Source organism: Zea mays, chromosome 1 (genome assembly GCF_902167145.1).
Source record: "Zea mays cultivar B73 chromosome 1, Zm-B73-REFERENCE-NAM-5.0, whole genome shotgun sequence".
NCBI lineage: Eukaryota > Viridiplantae > Streptophyta > Magnoliopsida > Poales > Poaceae > Zea > Zea mays.
The window spans coordinates 244,430,283-244,449,401 of record NC_050096.1 but is presented as its reverse complement, the minus strand read 5'-3'; the positions used below and the strand labels follow the sequence as shown (position 1 = coordinate 244,449,401).

At 43.5% G+C, this 19,119-nt stretch overlaps 1 protein-coding gene across 1 annotated transcript; it reads left to right on the top strand.

Annotated features, from left to right (window-relative positions):
- The first annotated feature begins 2,705 nt into the window (after positions 1 to 2,705).
- Positions 2,706 to 5,113, top strand: LOC100277907 (uncharacterized). Its single transcript, NM_001151352.2, has one exon. The coding sequence runs from the start codon at positions 2,760 to 2,762 to the stop codon at positions 3,567 to 3,569; it is 810 nt and encodes a 269-aa protein (NP_001144824.1). The 5' UTR covers positions 2,706 to 2,759; the 3' UTR covers positions 3,570 to 5,113.
- Positions 5,114 to 19,119: the final 14,006 nt, after the last annotated feature.

Sequence of the window (19,119 nt, the reverse complement as noted above, 5' to 3'; positions counted from 1 at the left end):
GGTGCAACAGCAAGACGTGTGTGGTGAGGAGCTCGGTTGGTTGGCAGTTGCGGACCGGCGGCTGCCGGCACCCATACGTGCCCTCGCTGCCTCCGAGTCCCATCCGTGCGCGCGTGCGGCACCAGGACGGCGGCCACCAACTCCAACTGTGAACAGGATAGCGCATAGGGAACTTCTGCTATCTTCTCGAGCACTTTCAAATTGCTTTTCTGTAAACGAGCTTTTAAGGCAGCAAAGCCGAAAAAGGTGTATTTATTCGTTGACAAACAGCTCGCTCTTTACCTGACAAATCTTTTTATCAACGAAATTGGCTAGGCTTGCTCTTGCGGGTTTTCACGTTTGGTTCGCTACATTTCGGATACGTGCTAGGGTTAAAATCGGAATAGATCGAATAATTTAAAATATAACTTTTTTTTAGTATTTAGTGGTAATATTATATGATTTATGAACGTATTAGCTAGAAATTATGATATCATCTTAATAATAGTGTGTATATATATATATATGATATTTTTTATAGTTACATGTTGTACTAATAATATTTCTATTTAATTATTCATTGCATACGTTTATACCTTAGTCTCTCTACTTTTTGGTCTATTCGCTAGACCGAATAAATCAAATTGAAATTGTGAGTCTATTCAGGTTCGGTTGCTATAATATTATGAAAATTTTGATTCTCATTTCTCGTAACCCGAAATTTCAAAATCCGAATACACCAAACCAAATTATTCTAATACACCGAATGCCCAGTCCTACTAGAACCAATGGAATAGTTCTCTAAGCATAAAAAGACAATCAAAAGACTACATTCATACAATAGTGTCTTTAAATCCTATCTCTTAATAAATTTATTATCTCTAAAGACAGCTCAAAGATGGATATTAAATTATTAACTAGGGTCATGTAAGAGACAGACTCTATGTAAAGAGACAGTCTCATGAATTTTTCCGTTTACCACCTAAAGGCCTCTCAACAGGTAAGATATTAAATAAAGTTGTACATGTCCTAATATCTTACTAGACCAAGAGAGCCAATTTGGCTCACCTTAATTCAAAAGGAAAATCTTGCACACACAAAAATCAAGGCTAGCTAACTATACATCGAGACGATCTGCTCGCTCTAATTTCTAGCTCAGCTAAGTTACACAATGTTTGGCAAATACTCCAAGCATACCTTAGGGTGCGTTTGGTTGTAATGATATGACATGACGAGATGGTACGATTCTTCAAATAAGGTTGTTTGGTTTAGGGTCAAAGGTTGAGACATAACTATTCCAGTGTTGTCTCCAGTTATCCCTCAAAATTAGAGGGATAAGAGAGAACGCCAGGAGATGTCCCTATCTTGGCTGTCCCGCAACCAAACGCACCGTAAATATCCACACATCTATGCAATATAGGGACTATATCTAGCCTCTACCTACGTACTTATCCCCCTCCCTGTTATTTGTTCCGGAGATAATCATGTACCACGTGTTCATGATCTGGATTTGGTTTCGAACCCAAAGTTCCCATATAGAAAAAAATTGTGCTACTTTGATTATCTACCCTTATTGTTGATCTTACCACTTGGATTCAGTTTTGAAACCATGTCATACTTTTTTTTTTCTTTTAGGTCTACTTTGAAAACTCAAATCCCCTTAGAGACAGTGGCTTGTTCCATGAACCGGTTTCAATATTGAAACCATATTATTTAAGTAAAAGAGAATAAGGAATAGATACTGAAGATATTGCAAGAGATTTTCTCTAGAACCCCCAAATCCGTATAGCATTACTTTGTTTTGCATGAAAATTCGAAAAACAATGACCGTTAGCAGCAACAACGTCCAAGTAATTAATTAATAATCTGGCAAACCAGATAATTAATGTATAATAAAACAAAATATTACCCCGTTTGCTAATATTTATCGTCTGCTAGTCTATTTTTAAACTAAAACCTGACAAATAAAAATAAAACATAACGGATTGAATACCTCAAAAAATATTTGACTACCGTCCACTAGTTTAATCTGCTTGGTTCATAGCGTTGACTTCTACTGTAAGAAGGTTTGACAATACGTAGACACTAGTCAAGGGTCAACATCTAACAAACATAGAATAATAAACGGAGAATTTTGAAAACCCATTGCAATGAAATCTTCCGAAACATCTTTCCAAGGATACATTTGCAAATATCTGCTCACCATCATATCCCGCATTTCCCACAGTTTCCGACTCAAAAAAAATCCTGGACCGTTTTAGGATTCGGCGGCTCTGATTGTGCCGACGAATCTCCAGTACGATCCCGGCCCTCTAAATGCGTGGGACACGGCGCAGCCACGGTTTTACTTACGAACCATGGCCATATCCCTAACAATTGATTCTAGGAGGGGCCATAGCCGTGTGGACGGTCCAACGGGATAGAAATTGAATTCAAAATTCCATCCGTGCTGAGGTTATTATAATATCTGCGAGAGGAATTAGCAAGAGCCCTCAGTTGGGTTAACGGCACGCGCTTGTCGCGCTGTTGCTTAATTAGGGTGCGTCTTGGCAGGAGGGATTAGGCTAATCTCACCAATTATAGGTCGCCGTCTCGTCTCTCGCTATTTTGCTAAGCACCCTCCCAGCATAATCACGCCCCCCTCCCTTGGGCCTTGGCCGTTGGCCTTGTTGGCCTTTGCCTCCCCGTTTGCTATATACACGCGTGTTCACCAGTCTCCGTGTCTATTTCCATCCCCACCTCCTCGATCTTCTTCTCTCTCTCTCCAGCTAGAAGGAACGATGCCGAGAGGCACGGAGCGCGCAATGCTGGTGCTGGGTTGCTTCCCGGTCGCGCGTCGGCCGTCCTTGTCATACGAGGAGGGCTCCACGTCGGCGGCGTCGATGTCGGCCGCGAGCACGGCCTCGCCGCCGACGTCCACGGCGTCCACGTCGTCCCCGGCCTTCCTCGACGACGACGACGCGCTGTACCCCGACGACGCCGAGCCCGAGCCGGACGCGGGCAGGCTGTCAACCGCCATCGCCTCCCGCCGCTTCTTCCTCGCGACACCCGGCCTCTCCAACTCCATCGTCGACTCCGTCGAGCACCCGGCAGCCTGCCACGCCTGCGACAGCGCCTCGAACACGCGCTCCCTGCGGCGCGCGTCCACTTCAGCGTCCCCCGCGTCTGCCGCTGCGTCCTCCTCATCCTCCTCCCCCTCTTCCTCTTCCTCCTCCTCTTCCTCCTCGGCGTCCGCCACCAAAGCGCACTTGCATGACAACGACGGCATGCAGCCGCCGGTGCGGAAGGTCTTGGTGTCCACGGATGCGCCCCGCGCCGACTTCCGCAAGTCCATGCTGGAGATGGTGGAGGCGCTGGAGCTGGACCCGCGCCGCCGCGACGCCGACCTGGCCCGCCTGCACGACCTGCTACTCTGCTACATCGCGCTCAACGAGCGCGACGCGCTCAGGGACATCCTCGGCGCGTTCGCCGACCTCATGTGCCTTCTCAACGTCGACGGCGGCAACAATAACGACGCCACGTTCGCTGCCGTCGTCGTCGATGGCGGGGAGAAGCGCAACGCCGACGAGCAGGCGGATGCGGATAGATAGATAGATGGCACAGCGCGTGGCGCGTCCGCACACGACGGCGCACGTGAGCATCGTGAGTAGCTGTTGAGCGAGCTGAGGTCGTTGTAGGAACGAACAAAGAGTAGAAAGCTGATTTAGGTCGTAACGTAAGGTAAGACCGGCTGTTGTTGTGTGCAGTTGTGCTTGCCGGCTTCTAGTTTTTCTAAAAGGAAACAATAATAATGACACATTTTATTTCTCAATGTAGCTGTGTTTGAGATTGAACCTTTCCTAGAATTGGTGTAGGTCGTGACCATTGTAACAAAACCGTGCTAATGCAAAAATCATTATAGCCAGATAAAATGCGGCTATCAACTGGGGAAAAAAATTCCATATATAGAAGTCATGTATACTGGAGCCCCTGGAGCACTAGCTAGATGGTGTCTAATTATGTTGGTGCTGAAATCCTCAATGTAGCTGTTCGGTCTAGCTATTTAAGCAAGCTGGATTCGACTGCTCGTCTGGTGGAACAGACACTTGGCCTTGTTCGGTTACATGGGATAAAATCCCACCATGGATTTAATCCGGGTATGGATTGGGTGAATCCATATCTCACACCCAATCCCATGGTGGAATTAAATCCATCAACTAATCCATGTGTCTTTCAAAGCTAGTTATTCTTTTGATCCATGGATTCTAATGTAAACTTGTGCAATATCTCATGGATTTGTTCCATACCTAATGAGCTATGGATAGAATCCATGTCTTCCATAGTTTAAAAAATTCCCAAACCCTTGGGTTATATTCCATGATGGGTTTAACCGAATAAAAAAATTTAAGTAGCCATGGATTATTTTGAGGTATGGATTGGGGCATGGATTTAATTCCAATCCATGTTAATCCAAAGCTGGATTGGTGTAAACGAACAAAGCCTAAGAGACACGTGATATGCATCGAGATCGTCCTGTAAACATGTTGGTCCTGTATATAATTCTTTTCCCTATAATCTATCATCTCAATGGACCCAAAATCTTGGGGCCTTAAGGTTTTGAGTCCGAGGATGGAGGAGGGAATCCAACTAGACTACAGTAATCTATATTGTGTATGGGATTATAATAATTTGAATTATGGATTAATCTACACTTTGGATTACAAAGTTACAGAGGCGAAATATTGTTAGTTGGAGTACAAATGATCTATAATCTGGAAAAGAAGAAAGGTTTGAGAATTGAGATATATTATAGGATTACAACAACCATGGAGTTTGAATTATTACAATCCAACAGAAAATTTGAGGTGTTTGGATCGCATTCGGATTGTTTTATGATTTTATCTTATTTTACCATAATCTGATTGGGATCCAAATATTCTCTAACCAAAGACTAGCACCCTAAATTTTTTATGAGGGCACAAGGAAAAAGAGCGTCTCCGAAAGTTCCAAAATAATCTCCAAATTTAGGGTTTTTGGTAAGATTTATATAAAAAAAAATTCCTAACGACTCTTAACCATAGCTTATATAGCTCCCAATCAAACTGACTACTACGTGTGGAAAAAATACACGCACTCAAAATGGCGCGTATCTTATTCCTACCTTAGAGAATCTCCCACAAGTCCTGTATTTTGAGGTCTAAAAATTAAAATAGTATCCAATTTAAAATGTTTAGGGTAAAAAAAAAACATTTGCAACTCCAACAATTAAAGTCTTACTTCATGTTATTAGGAAATAGATAATGTTATTTAGGAACAAAATGTTAGAAATTATATACAATGCAAGACGAGGATATGACTTCAGTATATATGGTTCTATATTTACAAATTAAGAGTTTGAGTTTATTTACTTACTTTTATGAAATAAAACCATGTTGTAGTAGTTTTGCTCCTTCGCGCCGTGGCCATGGCCGTCGCTGGCCACGTCTGGCCAGCCACAGACTCGGCTCGACCATGTCCCTGATGGCATACGACGTCGGGAGTCTCTCGGTCGTGGAGCGGATGACGGCGGGGAGGATGCAGCGGCAAATCAAACTAAAAATATCGTGGGAGCATCAGAATTAGCTTTACTATACAATATAAATTTTAATAATACTTTATTAAAAGATTTATAAATTTTATCAGAGTCATCTAACCTGATAAACCCGCTAAATTCGGATTTGAGGTGTTTGGATCGCATTCGGATTGTTTTATGATTTTATCTTATTTTACCATAATCTGATTGGGATCCAAATATTCTCTAACCAAAGACTAGCACCCTAAATTTTTTATGAGGGCACAAGGAAAAAGAGCGTCTCCGAAAGTTCCAAAATAATCTCCAAATTTAGGGTTTTTGGTAAGATTTATAAAAAAAAAATTCCTAACGACTCTTAACCATAGCTTATATAGCTCCCAATCAAACTGACTACTACGTGTGGAAAAAATACACGCACTCAAAATGGCGCGTATCTTATTCCTACCTTAGAGAATCTCCCACAAGTCCTGTATTTTGAGGTCTAAAAATTAAAATAGTATCCAATTTAAAATGTTTAGGGTAAAAAAAAACATTTGCAACTCCAACAATTAAAGTCTTACTTCATGTTATTAGGAAATAGATAATGTTATTTAGGAACAAAATGTTAGAAATTATATACAATGCAAGACGAGGATATGACTTCAGTATATATGGTTCTATATTTACAAATTAAGAGTTTGAGTTTATTTACTTACTTTTATGAAATAAAACCATGTTGTAGTAGTTTTGCTCCTTCGCGCCGTGGCCATGGCCGTCGCTGGCCACGTCTGGCCAGCCACAAACTCGGCTCGACCATGTCCCTGATGGCATACGACGTCGGGAGTCTCTCGGTCGTGGAGCGGATGACGGCGGGGAGGATGCAGCGGCAAATCAAACTAAAAATATCGTGGGAGCATCAGAATTAGCTTTACTATACAATATAAATTTTAATAATACTTTATTAAAAGATTTATAAATTTTATCAGAGTCATCTAACCTGATAAACCCGCTAAATTCGGATTTGAGGTGTTTGGATCGCATTCGGATTGTTTTATGATTTTATCTTATTTTACCATAATCTGATTGGGATCCAAATATTCTCTAACCAAAGACTAGCACCCTAAATTTTTTATGAGGGCACAAGGAAAAAGAGCGTCTCCGAAAGTTCCAAAATAATCTCCAAATTTAGGGTTTTTGGTAAGATTTATAAAAAAAAAATTCCTAACGACTCTTAACCATAGCTTATATAGCTCCCAATCAAACTGACTACTACGTGTGGAAAAAATACACGCACTCAAAATGGCGCGTATCTTATTCCTACCTTAGAGAATCTCCCACAAGTCCTGTATTTTGAGGTCTAAAAATTAAAATAGTATCCAATTTAAAATGTTTAGGGTAAAAAAAAAACATTTGCAACTCCAACAATTAAAGTCTTACGTCATGTTATTAGGAAATAGATAATGTTATTTAGGAACAAAATGTTAGAAATTATATACAATGCAAGACGAGGATATGACTTCAGTATATATGGTTCTATATTTACAAATTAAGAGTTTGAGTTTATTATTTACTTACTTTTATGAAATAAAACCATGTTGTAGTAGTTTTGCTCCTTCGCGCCGTGGCCATGGCCGTCGCTGGCCACGTCTGGCCAGCCACAGACTCGGCTCGACCATGTCCCTGATGGCATACGACGTCGGGAGTCTCTCGGTCGTGGAGCGGATGACGGCGGGGAGGATGCAGCGGCAAATCAAACTAAAAATATCGTGGGAGCATCAGAATTAGCTTTACTATACAATATAAATTTTAATAATACTTTATTAAAAGATTTATAAATTTTATCAGAGTCATCTAACCTGATAAACCCGCTAAATTCGCCCATGCGCCATGGTTCACCAACGACATCAACGCGTCACACCTCGACTGCTACTACGCGTTCCTCGCCGTGCTGGCCGCGGCGAACCTGGCCTGGCCGTGTTCGTGCGTGGTGCTGAGCTGCTGGCACTTTTACAGGACTGAGTTCACTTCACAGAGGCCATCGGTGTCGGGTCGCGACGAGAGCGCACGTGCAGGTGGCGGTGGAGCCATGACAAGAGCTTCCATGTGCCGTGTTTCTTAGCTCGTGCTTGATTATGATAACAGACTCTGTAATTTCCATGAACGTAGTACGTGGTTGTGACAATCTGCCGGCTGTGTTGCGAGCGTCCGTTGCGTGCTCTGGGAGTGCCCGGAGCGTGGAAGAAGGGTTGCCGCGATGCAGATGCTGCAGCATGTGCGATCTCCCGCGAAAGAAAATCCGCCGTTGCCAAGAAAGTTATTTAGAAGTGTTTTTTAGAAATGGTCAGCATGTAACGCTCGGATTCAGTATGCAGCAGCTCTAATAGTAAATCTAGGATCCACTAGTGAATTATTTGGCTATAAGCAGTACACTACCGTTAAGTTTTAGTGACCCTTGTTAGTTACCGACATTTGGTTTCTAAAAGTTATAGACTGATAATTGGTTGTGAAATACGTTTGTAGCCATAATTTGTTGGTTCCTAAAAGTCTAAAAATTTAACAACTTATGATAGGTTGCTATAGAGACAGTTGAAGACTAATGATAGATCGCTATAGAGCAGGATAATTTTAGTAACGATGATTGACTTACACACCACAAGAAATTAGATGACAAAAGATCTTATTAAAAATATAGAAAAGTAAAAAATAACTAAAAATTAATTAAAACAAACAAAACATCGATGGGCTAAATTGTAGAAAAGAAAGAAATATTTTCAAGGTTTGAAATCTAAACCTGTGGACTTGGATGTTAGTGCCCTAACCAATTAGACCCAACTCATTTAAATGAACTATTGTGATTATTGTTTTTTATTAACTTACAAAGGCTCATCTAAGAGTCTATTATATATATATATATTATTCTATTATAAAGCAATTTCTTTGGTTCAACGGTTTTCATCGTCATCGTTTTGTAAAAACCCTTTTATATTTATTTATAGTCAACCGGTGGCCCAGTCTTACAATCCACTCTACTAGCGACCCCACCTTTCTAGGATTACTAGGCTCGCATCACTGCGGTCCACCGCGCTAAGGTGCTCGGCTAGGGTTCTCGCGCGCGCCTCCCCTCCTAACGAAAGTGAGAGTGGTGGCACCCGCGCCGCCCGGAGGGGGCAAGGTGGATAGCGTGTTCGTGTGGCTCACCGCGTTCTTTCTCGTCGTTACGCTCATCATGCTCGTCATCTACCAGGTCAGCGACGCCTCGTGCTCTTAAACCCTTAGCCGATTCTGTGGGCTCGGTAGGATTTTTCTGTGGTCGATTCCACCACAGAATTCGAGGCGGCTCAGGTTGTTTAGAGTATTGGGTTCTGAAAGGGAAATAGGGTTTAACCTTTTCCTATAAATAATTTTGGTGGTTGAATGACCAACACAAATAATTGGACTAACTAGTTTGCTCTAGATTATATATTCTACAGGTGCATAAAGGTTCAACACAAAACAATAAAAGATCAAAGTTAGGGTTCAAAAGAAAGGAGCAAAAGAAACCGAAGAGTACCCTGGTCTGGCGCACCGGACTGTCCGGTGTGCGACCGGACAGTGTCTGGTGCACCAGGGCCGTACGACTCCAAACTCTTCACCTTCGGGTTTCTGAGGCCGCACTCCGCTATAATTCACCGAATTGTCCGGTGCACCAGCGAAACAACGACTAGCCAGCTCAACGGTCGCCTGCAACACTACAGTGCGCGGACAGTTCGCGCAGAAGTCAGAGCAGCCGCTAGAGGCGCACCGAACAGTGCACAGTACCTGTCTGGTGCAGCACCGGACTGTCCGGTGCCACAAGAGGACAAAGCTCCAACGGTCGAAACTGCTAGAACCCTAAGAGTTGGGTGACTTGGCTGGCGCACCGGACAGTGTCCGGTGGCGCATCGGACTGTTCGGTGCGCCCATCGACAGCAGCCACCCCCAACGGTTGAATTGGTGGTTGAGGGCTATAAATACCCCCAACCATCCAAGCATTCAACACTCTCCATTCAATACAAGAGCAAAGTGCAACACTCCAAGACACAAATCAAAGCCACCAATCCGATCAAAGTCCCCAATTCAATTCTAGTGCATTAGAACTTGTGAGAGGATTACTTGTGTTTCTTTGTTGCTCTTGTTTGCTTGGCTTGGCTTTCTTTTCTTTCTCACTTCTTACTCTCAAGTGCTTTGTAAGCGAGGCAAGAGACACCAATTGTGTGGTGATCCTTGCGGGGTCTAAGTGACCCGTGAGATTAAGGAAGAAGCCTCACTCGGTCTAAGTGACCGTTTGAGAGAGGGAAAGGGTTGAAAGAGACCCAGTCTTTGTGACCACCTCAACGGGGACTAGGTTCTTTGGAACCGAACCTTGGTAAAATAAATCACCGTGTCATCCGCTTTATATTCTTGGTTGATTTGTTTTCCCCTCTCTCCCGGACTCAGATTTTATTCTAACGCTAACCCCGGCTTGTAGTGTGTTTAAAGTTGTAAATTTCAGTTTCCGCCTATCCACCCCCTCTAGGCAACTTTCAATTAGTATCAGAGCCCAATACTTCATTAGAGTCTAACCACTCGAAGTGATGTCGGGAGGATCCGCCAAGAGGGAAATGGAAACAGGCACAAGCCATGGGAAGGCTCCATCAAAGGAGTTTGGCACCAAAGGAATGGAGGAATCACCTCCACGAGTCAAGTCGCATCGGAGTGGCGACAAGAAGAAGAAGATGAAGAAAGTGGTCTACTACGAGACCAATTCTTCGTCACCATCCACCTCCGGTTCCGACGCGGCGTCCGTCACTTCTAAGCGCCATGAGCGCAAGAAGTTTAGTAAGATCCCCCTACGTTATCCCCGCATTTCTAAACACACTCCTTTACTTTTCGTCCCATTAGGCAAGCCACCAGTTTTTGATGGTGAAGATTATTCTATGTGGAGTGTTAAAATGAAAGGTCATCTAACCTCACTCCACGAAAGCATATGGGATGTTGTTGAGTATGAAGCGCAGGTACCACAGGTGGGGGATAAGGACTATGACTCGGACGAAGTCGCCCAAATACGACACTTTAACTCCCAAGCAACTACTATACTCCTTGCCTCTTTAAGTCGAGAGGAGTATAACAAAGTGCATGGGTTAGAGACCGCCAAACAAATTTGGGACGTCCTCAAGACCGCACACGAAGGGGATGAAGTGACCAAGATCACCAAAAGGGAAATGATCGAGGGAGAGCTCGGTCGATTCGTCCTCAACCATGGGGAAGAGCCGCAAGCCATGTACAACTGGCTAAAGACCATGGTGAACCAAGTGCACAACCTCAGGAGCACAAAATGGGATGACCATGAAATGGTCAAGGTTATTTTAAGATCACTCGTTTTTCGCAATCCTACGCAAGTTCAATTAATACGTGGTGATCCTAGATATAAGCTAATGTCTCCCGAGGAGGTTATAGGAAAGTTTGTGAGCTTTGAACTTATGATCAAAGGCTCCAATCAAATTATCAACTTGGAACAAGGCGCCACCTCGACACCTAAGGTGCAACCCATTGCATTCAAGGCGACGGAAGAAGAAAAGAAGGAATCTACACCAAGTAGGATTCCAATCGACGCCTCCAAGCTCGACAACGAGGAAATGACGCTCATCATTAAGAGCTTCTGCCAAATCCTCAAGCAAAGGAGGGGGAAGGACTACAAACCCCGCTCCAAAAGGGTGTGCTACAAATGTGGTAAGCCCGATCATTTTATCGCCAAATGTCCTATGTCTAGTGATAGTGACAGGGGCGACAACAAGAGAGAGAAGAAGAAGAGAAAAAGAGATACTACAAGAAGAAGGGCGGCGATGCCCACGTGTGTCGGGAATGAGACTCCGATGAGAGCTCCACCGACTCCTTCTTCGACGAGGATGCCGCCAACATCGCCGTCAATAAGGGTCTCCTCTTCCCCAACGTCAGCCACAAGTGCCTCATGGCAAAGGATGGCAAAAGAAAGAAGGTAAAATCTAGAGCCTCCACCAAATATACAATATCTAGTGATGATGGTAGCTCTAGTGAAGATGAAGATAATTTGCTTACACTTTTTGCCAACCTTAACATGCAACAAAAATAAAAATTGAATGAATTGATAGGTGCTATTCATGAGAAGGATGAACTCTTGGATAGCCAAGAGGAATTCCTTATTAAGGAAAATAAAAAGCATGTTAAGGTGAAGAATGCTTATGCTCAGGAAGTAGAGAAAAATGAAAATTTGACTAAGGAGCTTAGCATTTGCCATGACACTATTTCCAACCTTAGAACTAAGAATGTTAGTTTAATTGCTAAGGTTGAAAAATCAAATATTTTTCATGATTCAACTGTCAGTCTTAGAAATGAAAAGGCTAGTTTAATTGCTAAGATTGATAAGTTGGATGAATCAATTTCTAGCCTTACAACTGAAAATGCTAGTTTAATTTCAAAGGCTAAAGATTTAAATGTTTGCAATGAATCTATTTCCTATATTAGAGATGAAAATGCCATGCTAAAATCTAAGATAGATGAATTAAATGTTTGCAAACCCTCTACATCTACTGTTGATCATGTCACTATTTGTACTAGATGTAGAGATGTTAATGTTGATGCTATTCATCATCACCTTGATTTAATTAAACAACAAAATGATCATATAGCACAACTAACTGCAAAAATTAATGAGCATGAGATAGAAAATGAAAATTTTAAATTTGCTAGAAGCATGCTCTATAGTGGGAGACGCCCTGACATTAAGGATGGCATTGGTTTCCAACAGGGAAGCAATGTCAAGCTTAATGCCCATAAAAGATTGTATAATTTTGTTAAGGGCAAGGCTCCCATAGTTCAGGATAACGAGGGCTATATTTTATATCATGCTGGTTATCCCGAACATAAGATTAGGAGAATTCATGCTAGGAAACCTCATAATGTTTCACACCATGCTTTTATGTATAAGAATGAGGCTTCTAGCTCTAGGCAATCAACCCATGTTAAATTGCCTAAAAAGAAATCTCCTACTGCATCAAATGAGCCTAACATTTCATTCAAGACTTTTGATGCTTATGTGCTTACTAACAAATCAGGCAAAGTAGTTGCCAAATATGTTGGGGGCAAACACAAGGGGTCAAAGACTTGTGTTTAGGTACCCAAGGTGCTTGTTTCTAACGTGAAAGGACCCAAGACTGTTTGGGTACCTAAGAACATGGCCTAAAACTGTTTTGCAGGTTTATGCATCCGGGGGCTCAAGTTGGATAATTGATAGCAGATGCACAAACCACATGACTGGGGAGAAAAGGATGTTCTCCTCCTACGAGAAAAACGATGATCCCCAAAGAGCTATCACATTCGGGGATGGAAATCAAGGTTTGGTCAAAGGACTTGGTAAAATTGCTATATCACCTGACCATTCCATTTCCAATGTTTTTCTTGTAGACTTTTTAGATTACAATTTGCTTTCTGTATCTCAATTATGCAAAATGGGCTACAACTATCTTTTTACGGATATAGGTGTTACTGTCTTTAGAAGAAGTGATGATTCAGTAGCATTTAAGGGAGTATTAGAGGGTCAGCTATACTTGGTTGATTTCAATAGAGCTGAACTCGATACTTGCTTAATTGCTAAGACTAATATGGGTTGGCTCTGCATCGCCGACTAGCCCATGTTAGGATGAAGAATCTTCATAAGCTTCTAAAGGGAGAACACATTTTGGGACTAACAAATGTTCACTTTGAGAAAGACATGGTTTGTAGCGCATGTCAAGCAGGAAAGCAAGTTGGTGCCCACCATTCACACAAGAACATCATGACAACGGACAGGCCATTGGAGTTACTCCACATGGATCTATTCGGCCCGATAGCTTATATAAGCATCGACAGGAGTAAGTATTGTCTTGTTATTGTGGATGATTATTCTCGCTTCACTTGGATATTCTTTTTGAAGGAAAAATCACAAACCCAAGAGACTTTAAAGGGATTCTTGAGACAGGCTCAAAATAAGTTCGGATTGAGAATAAAAAAGATAAGAAGCGATAACGGGACGAAGTTCAAGGATTCTCAAATTGAAGGCTTTCTTGAGGAGGAGGGCATCAAGCATGAGTTCTCTTCTCCCTACACTCCTCAACAAAATGGTGTAGTGGAGAGGAAGAATAGAACTCTATTGGACATGGCAAGGACCATGCTTGATGAGTACAAGACTCCGGACCGGTTTTGGGCTGAGGCGATTAACACCGCCTGCTACTCCATCAACCGGCTCTACTTTCACCGAATCTTCAAGAAGACATCATATGAACTCCTCACCGGTAAAAATCCCAATGTTTTATATTTTAGAGTCTTTGGTAGCAAATGCTTTATTCTTATTTGTAAGGAAAATGGACCCCGTGCCATTTGGCTAATCGAGTTTTGGTGTTTGATGAACAACACAATCCGTGAACTAATAAGTTTTCTAGTATTTATGTTTGTAGTTCATAGGATGCAAGATTTACTTGGACTAAGGAATTGAGGAAAGCAACACCTCAAAAGAAGACATTAAGAAGATTCAAGAAAAGTCCAAGTGTGCTGCTGCGGACTGTCTGTGCGAAGGCGCACCGGACTGTCCGGTGCCCACACGCCGGACTGTCCGGTGCACCCGGGAACTTCAGCGCAACGGCTAGTTCTAGGTGGCACTCGGAGAGAAGACCACCAGACTGTCCAGTGTGAGCACCAGACTGTCCGGTGTGGAAAAGCCTGTGGCGCCAACGGTCACCTGCTCTGACAGAGCAACGACTAGGCGCACCGGACATGCTACAGTGCGCTGTCCGGTGCACCACCGGACTGTTCGGTGTGCCGCAGAGAACTGCAGCTTTTCTCCAACGGCTAGAATTGAGTTGGGGCCTATATATACTTCACCCAACCGGCCATTTGAATGTGTGGGAGCCCAAGCAACATACCAAGGCATATAGTGCACATTTCCAAGAGCTCAAACACCCAAGTGCTTAATAAAATCACTCGGTGATTAGCGTAGGTGCTTTGCGAAGTGCTTAGGTTAGTTAGACCGCTTTAGCGCTTGCTCTAGGTGAACCCTAGTTAGTTGAGTGAGTTTTGTAAAACCACACAACCCCTCGGATCTTGCGTGAGTCGTTGTAATTGTACCGAGTGGGGCGAGAGTCTTGCGAGACCGAGACCGTGACAACCGCGTTTGTGTCACGGCCGCCACCGTGTACCGGAGGGAACGAGGCCCGCGGCGTTTCGGCCGGAAGCTCGATAGTGGAGACGGCAGGGAGCGTCCGAGAGGAGCTGGAAGTGGAGCACCACTTGCGCGTGGAGAAGGCCCATGGCTCTCAACGGAGTTACTCGACCGTGGTGCTTGGCCCTCGCGTGGGCTTCCCTTTGTGTAGGGGCACCAACGAGGATTAGTCGGGACCTTGCGTGGTTCCGGATACCTCGGTAAAAATACCGGCGTCATCCACGAGAGTTTGCTTCTCTACTTTGCTCTTTAAGTTTCCGCATTTATATTAAGCATTTAAGTTTCAATCTTGTATTCATACTTATTTAGTGTAGATTGAAACTTAGCTATTGCGGTAGAGATAGCAACACTTAGACAAAACCTAGTTTGCACATTCTAGTTTGATTATTTGCATAGGTTTTGCTCTAGGGATTTAATTGTGGCCTAGTTTAGTAAAAGTTTTAGAAGTACTAATTCACCCCCCCTCTTAGGCGTCACCCGTTTCCTACAAGTGGTATCGGAGCCCGGTTTGGCTCATTTGAAACACTTTAGCTTCACTGCTAAAAGAGCCGACGCTTTTTAGAGGAAGGGATGGATACCCATAGGCCACCACACTTTGACGGCACTAACTTCCCATATTATAGTGCTAGAATGGCTTGTTACCTAGAGGCCGTTGATCTAGGTGTTTGGAGAGTCACTCGTGACGGGATGAAACCCCTCAAGAATCCCGAGAAACCCACCACGAGTGAGGAAAAAGAAATTCATCTAAATGCTAGAGCCAAAAATTGCTTATATGAATCTCTTAGCATGGATATTTTTAATCAAGTATTTACCTTGAAAACTGCTAATGAGATTTGGCTAAAATTGCATGAGCTCCATGACGGCACATCCAATGTCCATGAGCAAAAATATTGCCTAGTCTTAAATGAGTATAATTCTTTTGCTATGAAAGATGATGAGCTTGTTAGAGACATGTATTCTCGTTTGAATCTAATTATCAACGAGCTCAATTCTATTGGCATTAATAAGCTAGGTGATGCGGACATTGTGAGGAAGATTATCTCCCTGCTACCATAACAAAGATATGGGAGCATCATCACCATCCTTCACAACATGGAGGACTTGAGCAACATGACCCCGACCATTGTGATTGGGAAAATCGCGGCTTTTGAGATGTCACGAAAAATGTGTCGTGGAGAGGAGCCAACTTCCTCAAGACCATATGCTTTTGCATGTGATGAAAGGAAGGGCAAAAAGAAGGCTCCCACTCCAAGTTCCTCAAGTGAAGAAGAGGAAGAAGAAGAAAGTGATGATGATGAAGATAATCAACCATGCACATCATCCTCCAAGGACGAAGAAACAATCCGACACATTGGAAAGGTAATGAGGATGATCCGCAAGATTAATCTAATGGGTGTGCCCCTGCAGGTCGAGGATCTTCTCTTTAATATTGACAGGAAAAAGCAAAGGAAGAGAGGATGCTTCGCATGTGGGGAGAAGGGCCACTTCAGGGACAACTGTCCAAATATGGCCAAACCCAAAAAGGAGAGGAGCAAAGGCAAGGCACTAACAAGTGTTAGAACTTGGGATGATGCTTCAAGTGAAGATGAACCTCCAAGGACGCACAGCCACCGGTCCTCATCACGCTCATCACGGTCATCACACAAATGCCTTATGGCAAGAGGTAACAAAAGCATTCCATCCTCTAGTGATGATAGCAGTAGTGATGATGAAGGTGAGGGAAAGCCCTCCATAGATGAGCTTGCGAAAGCCGTTGAATTTTTTCAGGATGTTTGCACTAAACAAAAAGCTCAACTTAAAACCTTAAAAATAAGTTGGTTAGCTCTCAAAATGATTACAAAGGTTTGCTAGAAAAATTTGAAACTTTTGCAAACTTAAATAGTGAGCTATCAACTAAAATTGAGCTATTAGAATCTAGTGCTCCATCCACTGCTACCGATGATGGTCTCATCAAAAAGAATGAAAAACTTAAGGCTAAGTTAGCTAGCTCCCAAGAAGCTATTGAAAATTTGCTAGAGAAAATGAAAATTCTTAGCATACACAATAATGAGCTAACTACTAAGCTAGAAAACATTGGTAGCACCCCAGCAGCATCTTTAGTTGAAATACCTGAAATAATTAAGAAAGATGCTTCTACTTCATGCTTCGATTTAATTGATGATTCTAACCCCTGCAACCAAGTCGTTGTTGAGAATATTGTTGTAGAGACATGTTCGGATGAGGTTGCAAAGGAAAATGAACAATTAAAGCAAGAAGTGGCTCGCCTTGGCAAGGCTTTGTATGACAAGAAAGGCAAAGCCAAACAAATCCAACCTCCACAGGATAACACCACTGCGGGAGTGAACAAGCCTATGAAGGGAGAAACTGTGTTTTGTAGGCTATGCCACATGGAAGGCCACAAGTCTTTCCAATGCAAGGCGATGACCGGGGATAAACAAAGGCAAAAGCTCAAGCAAAAGTTGTCGGTGTTTTGGGTCCGACCGCACACCCGGGGTTGCCCCTCAAGGTGTTTTAGGAGTAGGACGGTGTCGCCGACTGTAGCTAAATGGTTCGTGCCAGATGCACGAGGAACAATGGACAGTGTTTACAGGTTCGGGCCGCTTTGAGATGCGTAACACCCTACGTCCTGGCGAGTATGCTTTATGTAATGGGTTACAAGGGAGCTCCCTAAAGCTAGAACTTAGAGAGTTGGGGTGGATGGCTGAGTAGTGGGATCGATCGTCTTGAAGGGGTGCCCCTAGGCCTTATATATTCGACCGTGAGGCAATACATGCGGATGAGATAACAAACTGCACCTAAGAGATAGTGAACTGATTGAGTCTATCTTCCTATAGTTCTGCCGACTTATCTTCGCCTGGTTCCGTTGTACGGGGCTCCGGCGCGGGAAAGTCGGATCTTCTGTTGTGGTTGCTTGCTCAACATTGTGGGGCCGTCCGGGCTTGCACCGATCCGGCCTTATGTCAATCTGCTTTACTGATTGTTCCTCCCCAGGCCCATGAAGGAGTGACCTTACGATCTATTGGGCCCTTGGGCCTTTCGTGAGGTCTTTTATCCTTCCAGTGGACCCGAGGGATATCTGTCCCCCACAAGCCCCCGATCTTTGGGTTGATTTTGAGATAATCGTCCCAAAGATCCTAGGTCCAGCTTGCGGTCTTTGTTTATGACAAGAAATGCTTTCCGGGCAGTTTGGTAAAAACGATTTCTTACTGTCTCCTTCTGCTTTGATCACTTGAAAACTAGAGCTTTGTCTCATACTCATGCCTTGGAGATCGGCATTTCGTATTGTAGGACCCTGAACTTCATTGGGTGCACCGGAGGTGCACCCAATGGGTGTAGCCCCCGAGCTTCGAGTGGATTTTGGAAAATAATCCACTCGAAGGTCTTCATCAGAAATCATTTTTATTTTCCACTTGCACTTTGGTTGGAGGTCAGCCTTGTCTTTAATCTTGCCTTATGCCTTAGAAGTTGGCATTGTCTTGACTTGAAATGGTGATTCATGGGGTGCACCGAAGGTGCACCCAATGGGTGTAGCCCCCGAGCTTTGAGTGGATTTTTGAAAATAACCCACTCGAAGGTCTTCATTTCGTGTCTTTTTGCTGAGAGTCATCTTTTCTTTTTTCGAATGCCTTAGAAGTCAGCATTATGTCATCGATATTATGCTTTAGAGGTCAGCATTATGTCATCGATATTATGATTTAGAGGTCAGCATGTATTTTGTCTTTTGCGGCCGAGTTCGTGATCCGCCCATATCTTGCTAGGTGGTGCAATTTATTTGCTCTGCGACTGATTGGACGTTTGATGGACGTTCCCTGGCTAGTCTTCACGTCGCTTCTGTCGGTCAGATTTTGTACTTCACTGGCTATATTTGGCTTTCCTTTGATCCTTACTGATATCTCATTTTTGTCTTGAGGTATTCATTGCATGCCCTGCACGGATGTGATAGTTTTGAAAAATATACTGATAATTCCTGGGCGTCCCCCCCAATGGGTGTGGGCAAGGGACGGCTTGGTACGCTGAGTGTTTTAGCCGGCTGCTTCTGAGTAGTAATGTGATGTGATGGCGGGTGTAATCATATCGCCCGTGCAGTTGACTGGAGTCCCAATGGGTGTTGCGTTGCGTGAAACGGCGTCAGCCGCCTGACGTATCTTCAGACGGGTTGTTCAGTATATTGAATATTTTGCGACTGTTCAGTGACCGTGGTAGGAGGTGAGCGGTTGCCTTCTTCTTCTATAAATAGTGCATTTGCCCTTCTGGTTTTTTCACATCTCTTGCTATTCTCCGCTGCTTGCTTTCTTCCTCTCCTTTCATTTCCACCATGGGCAAGAGCAACAAACGCAAGCGCGAGCCGACTCCTCCATCAGAGGACTTCGACGACTCGGAATAC

Bases quoted from the DNA above. Each gene is read 5' to 3' on its own strand.
- LOC100277907 (NM_001151352.2), top strand. From the start codon at position 2,760: ATGCCGAGAGGCACGGAGCGCGCAATGCTGGTGCTGGGTTGCTTCCCG.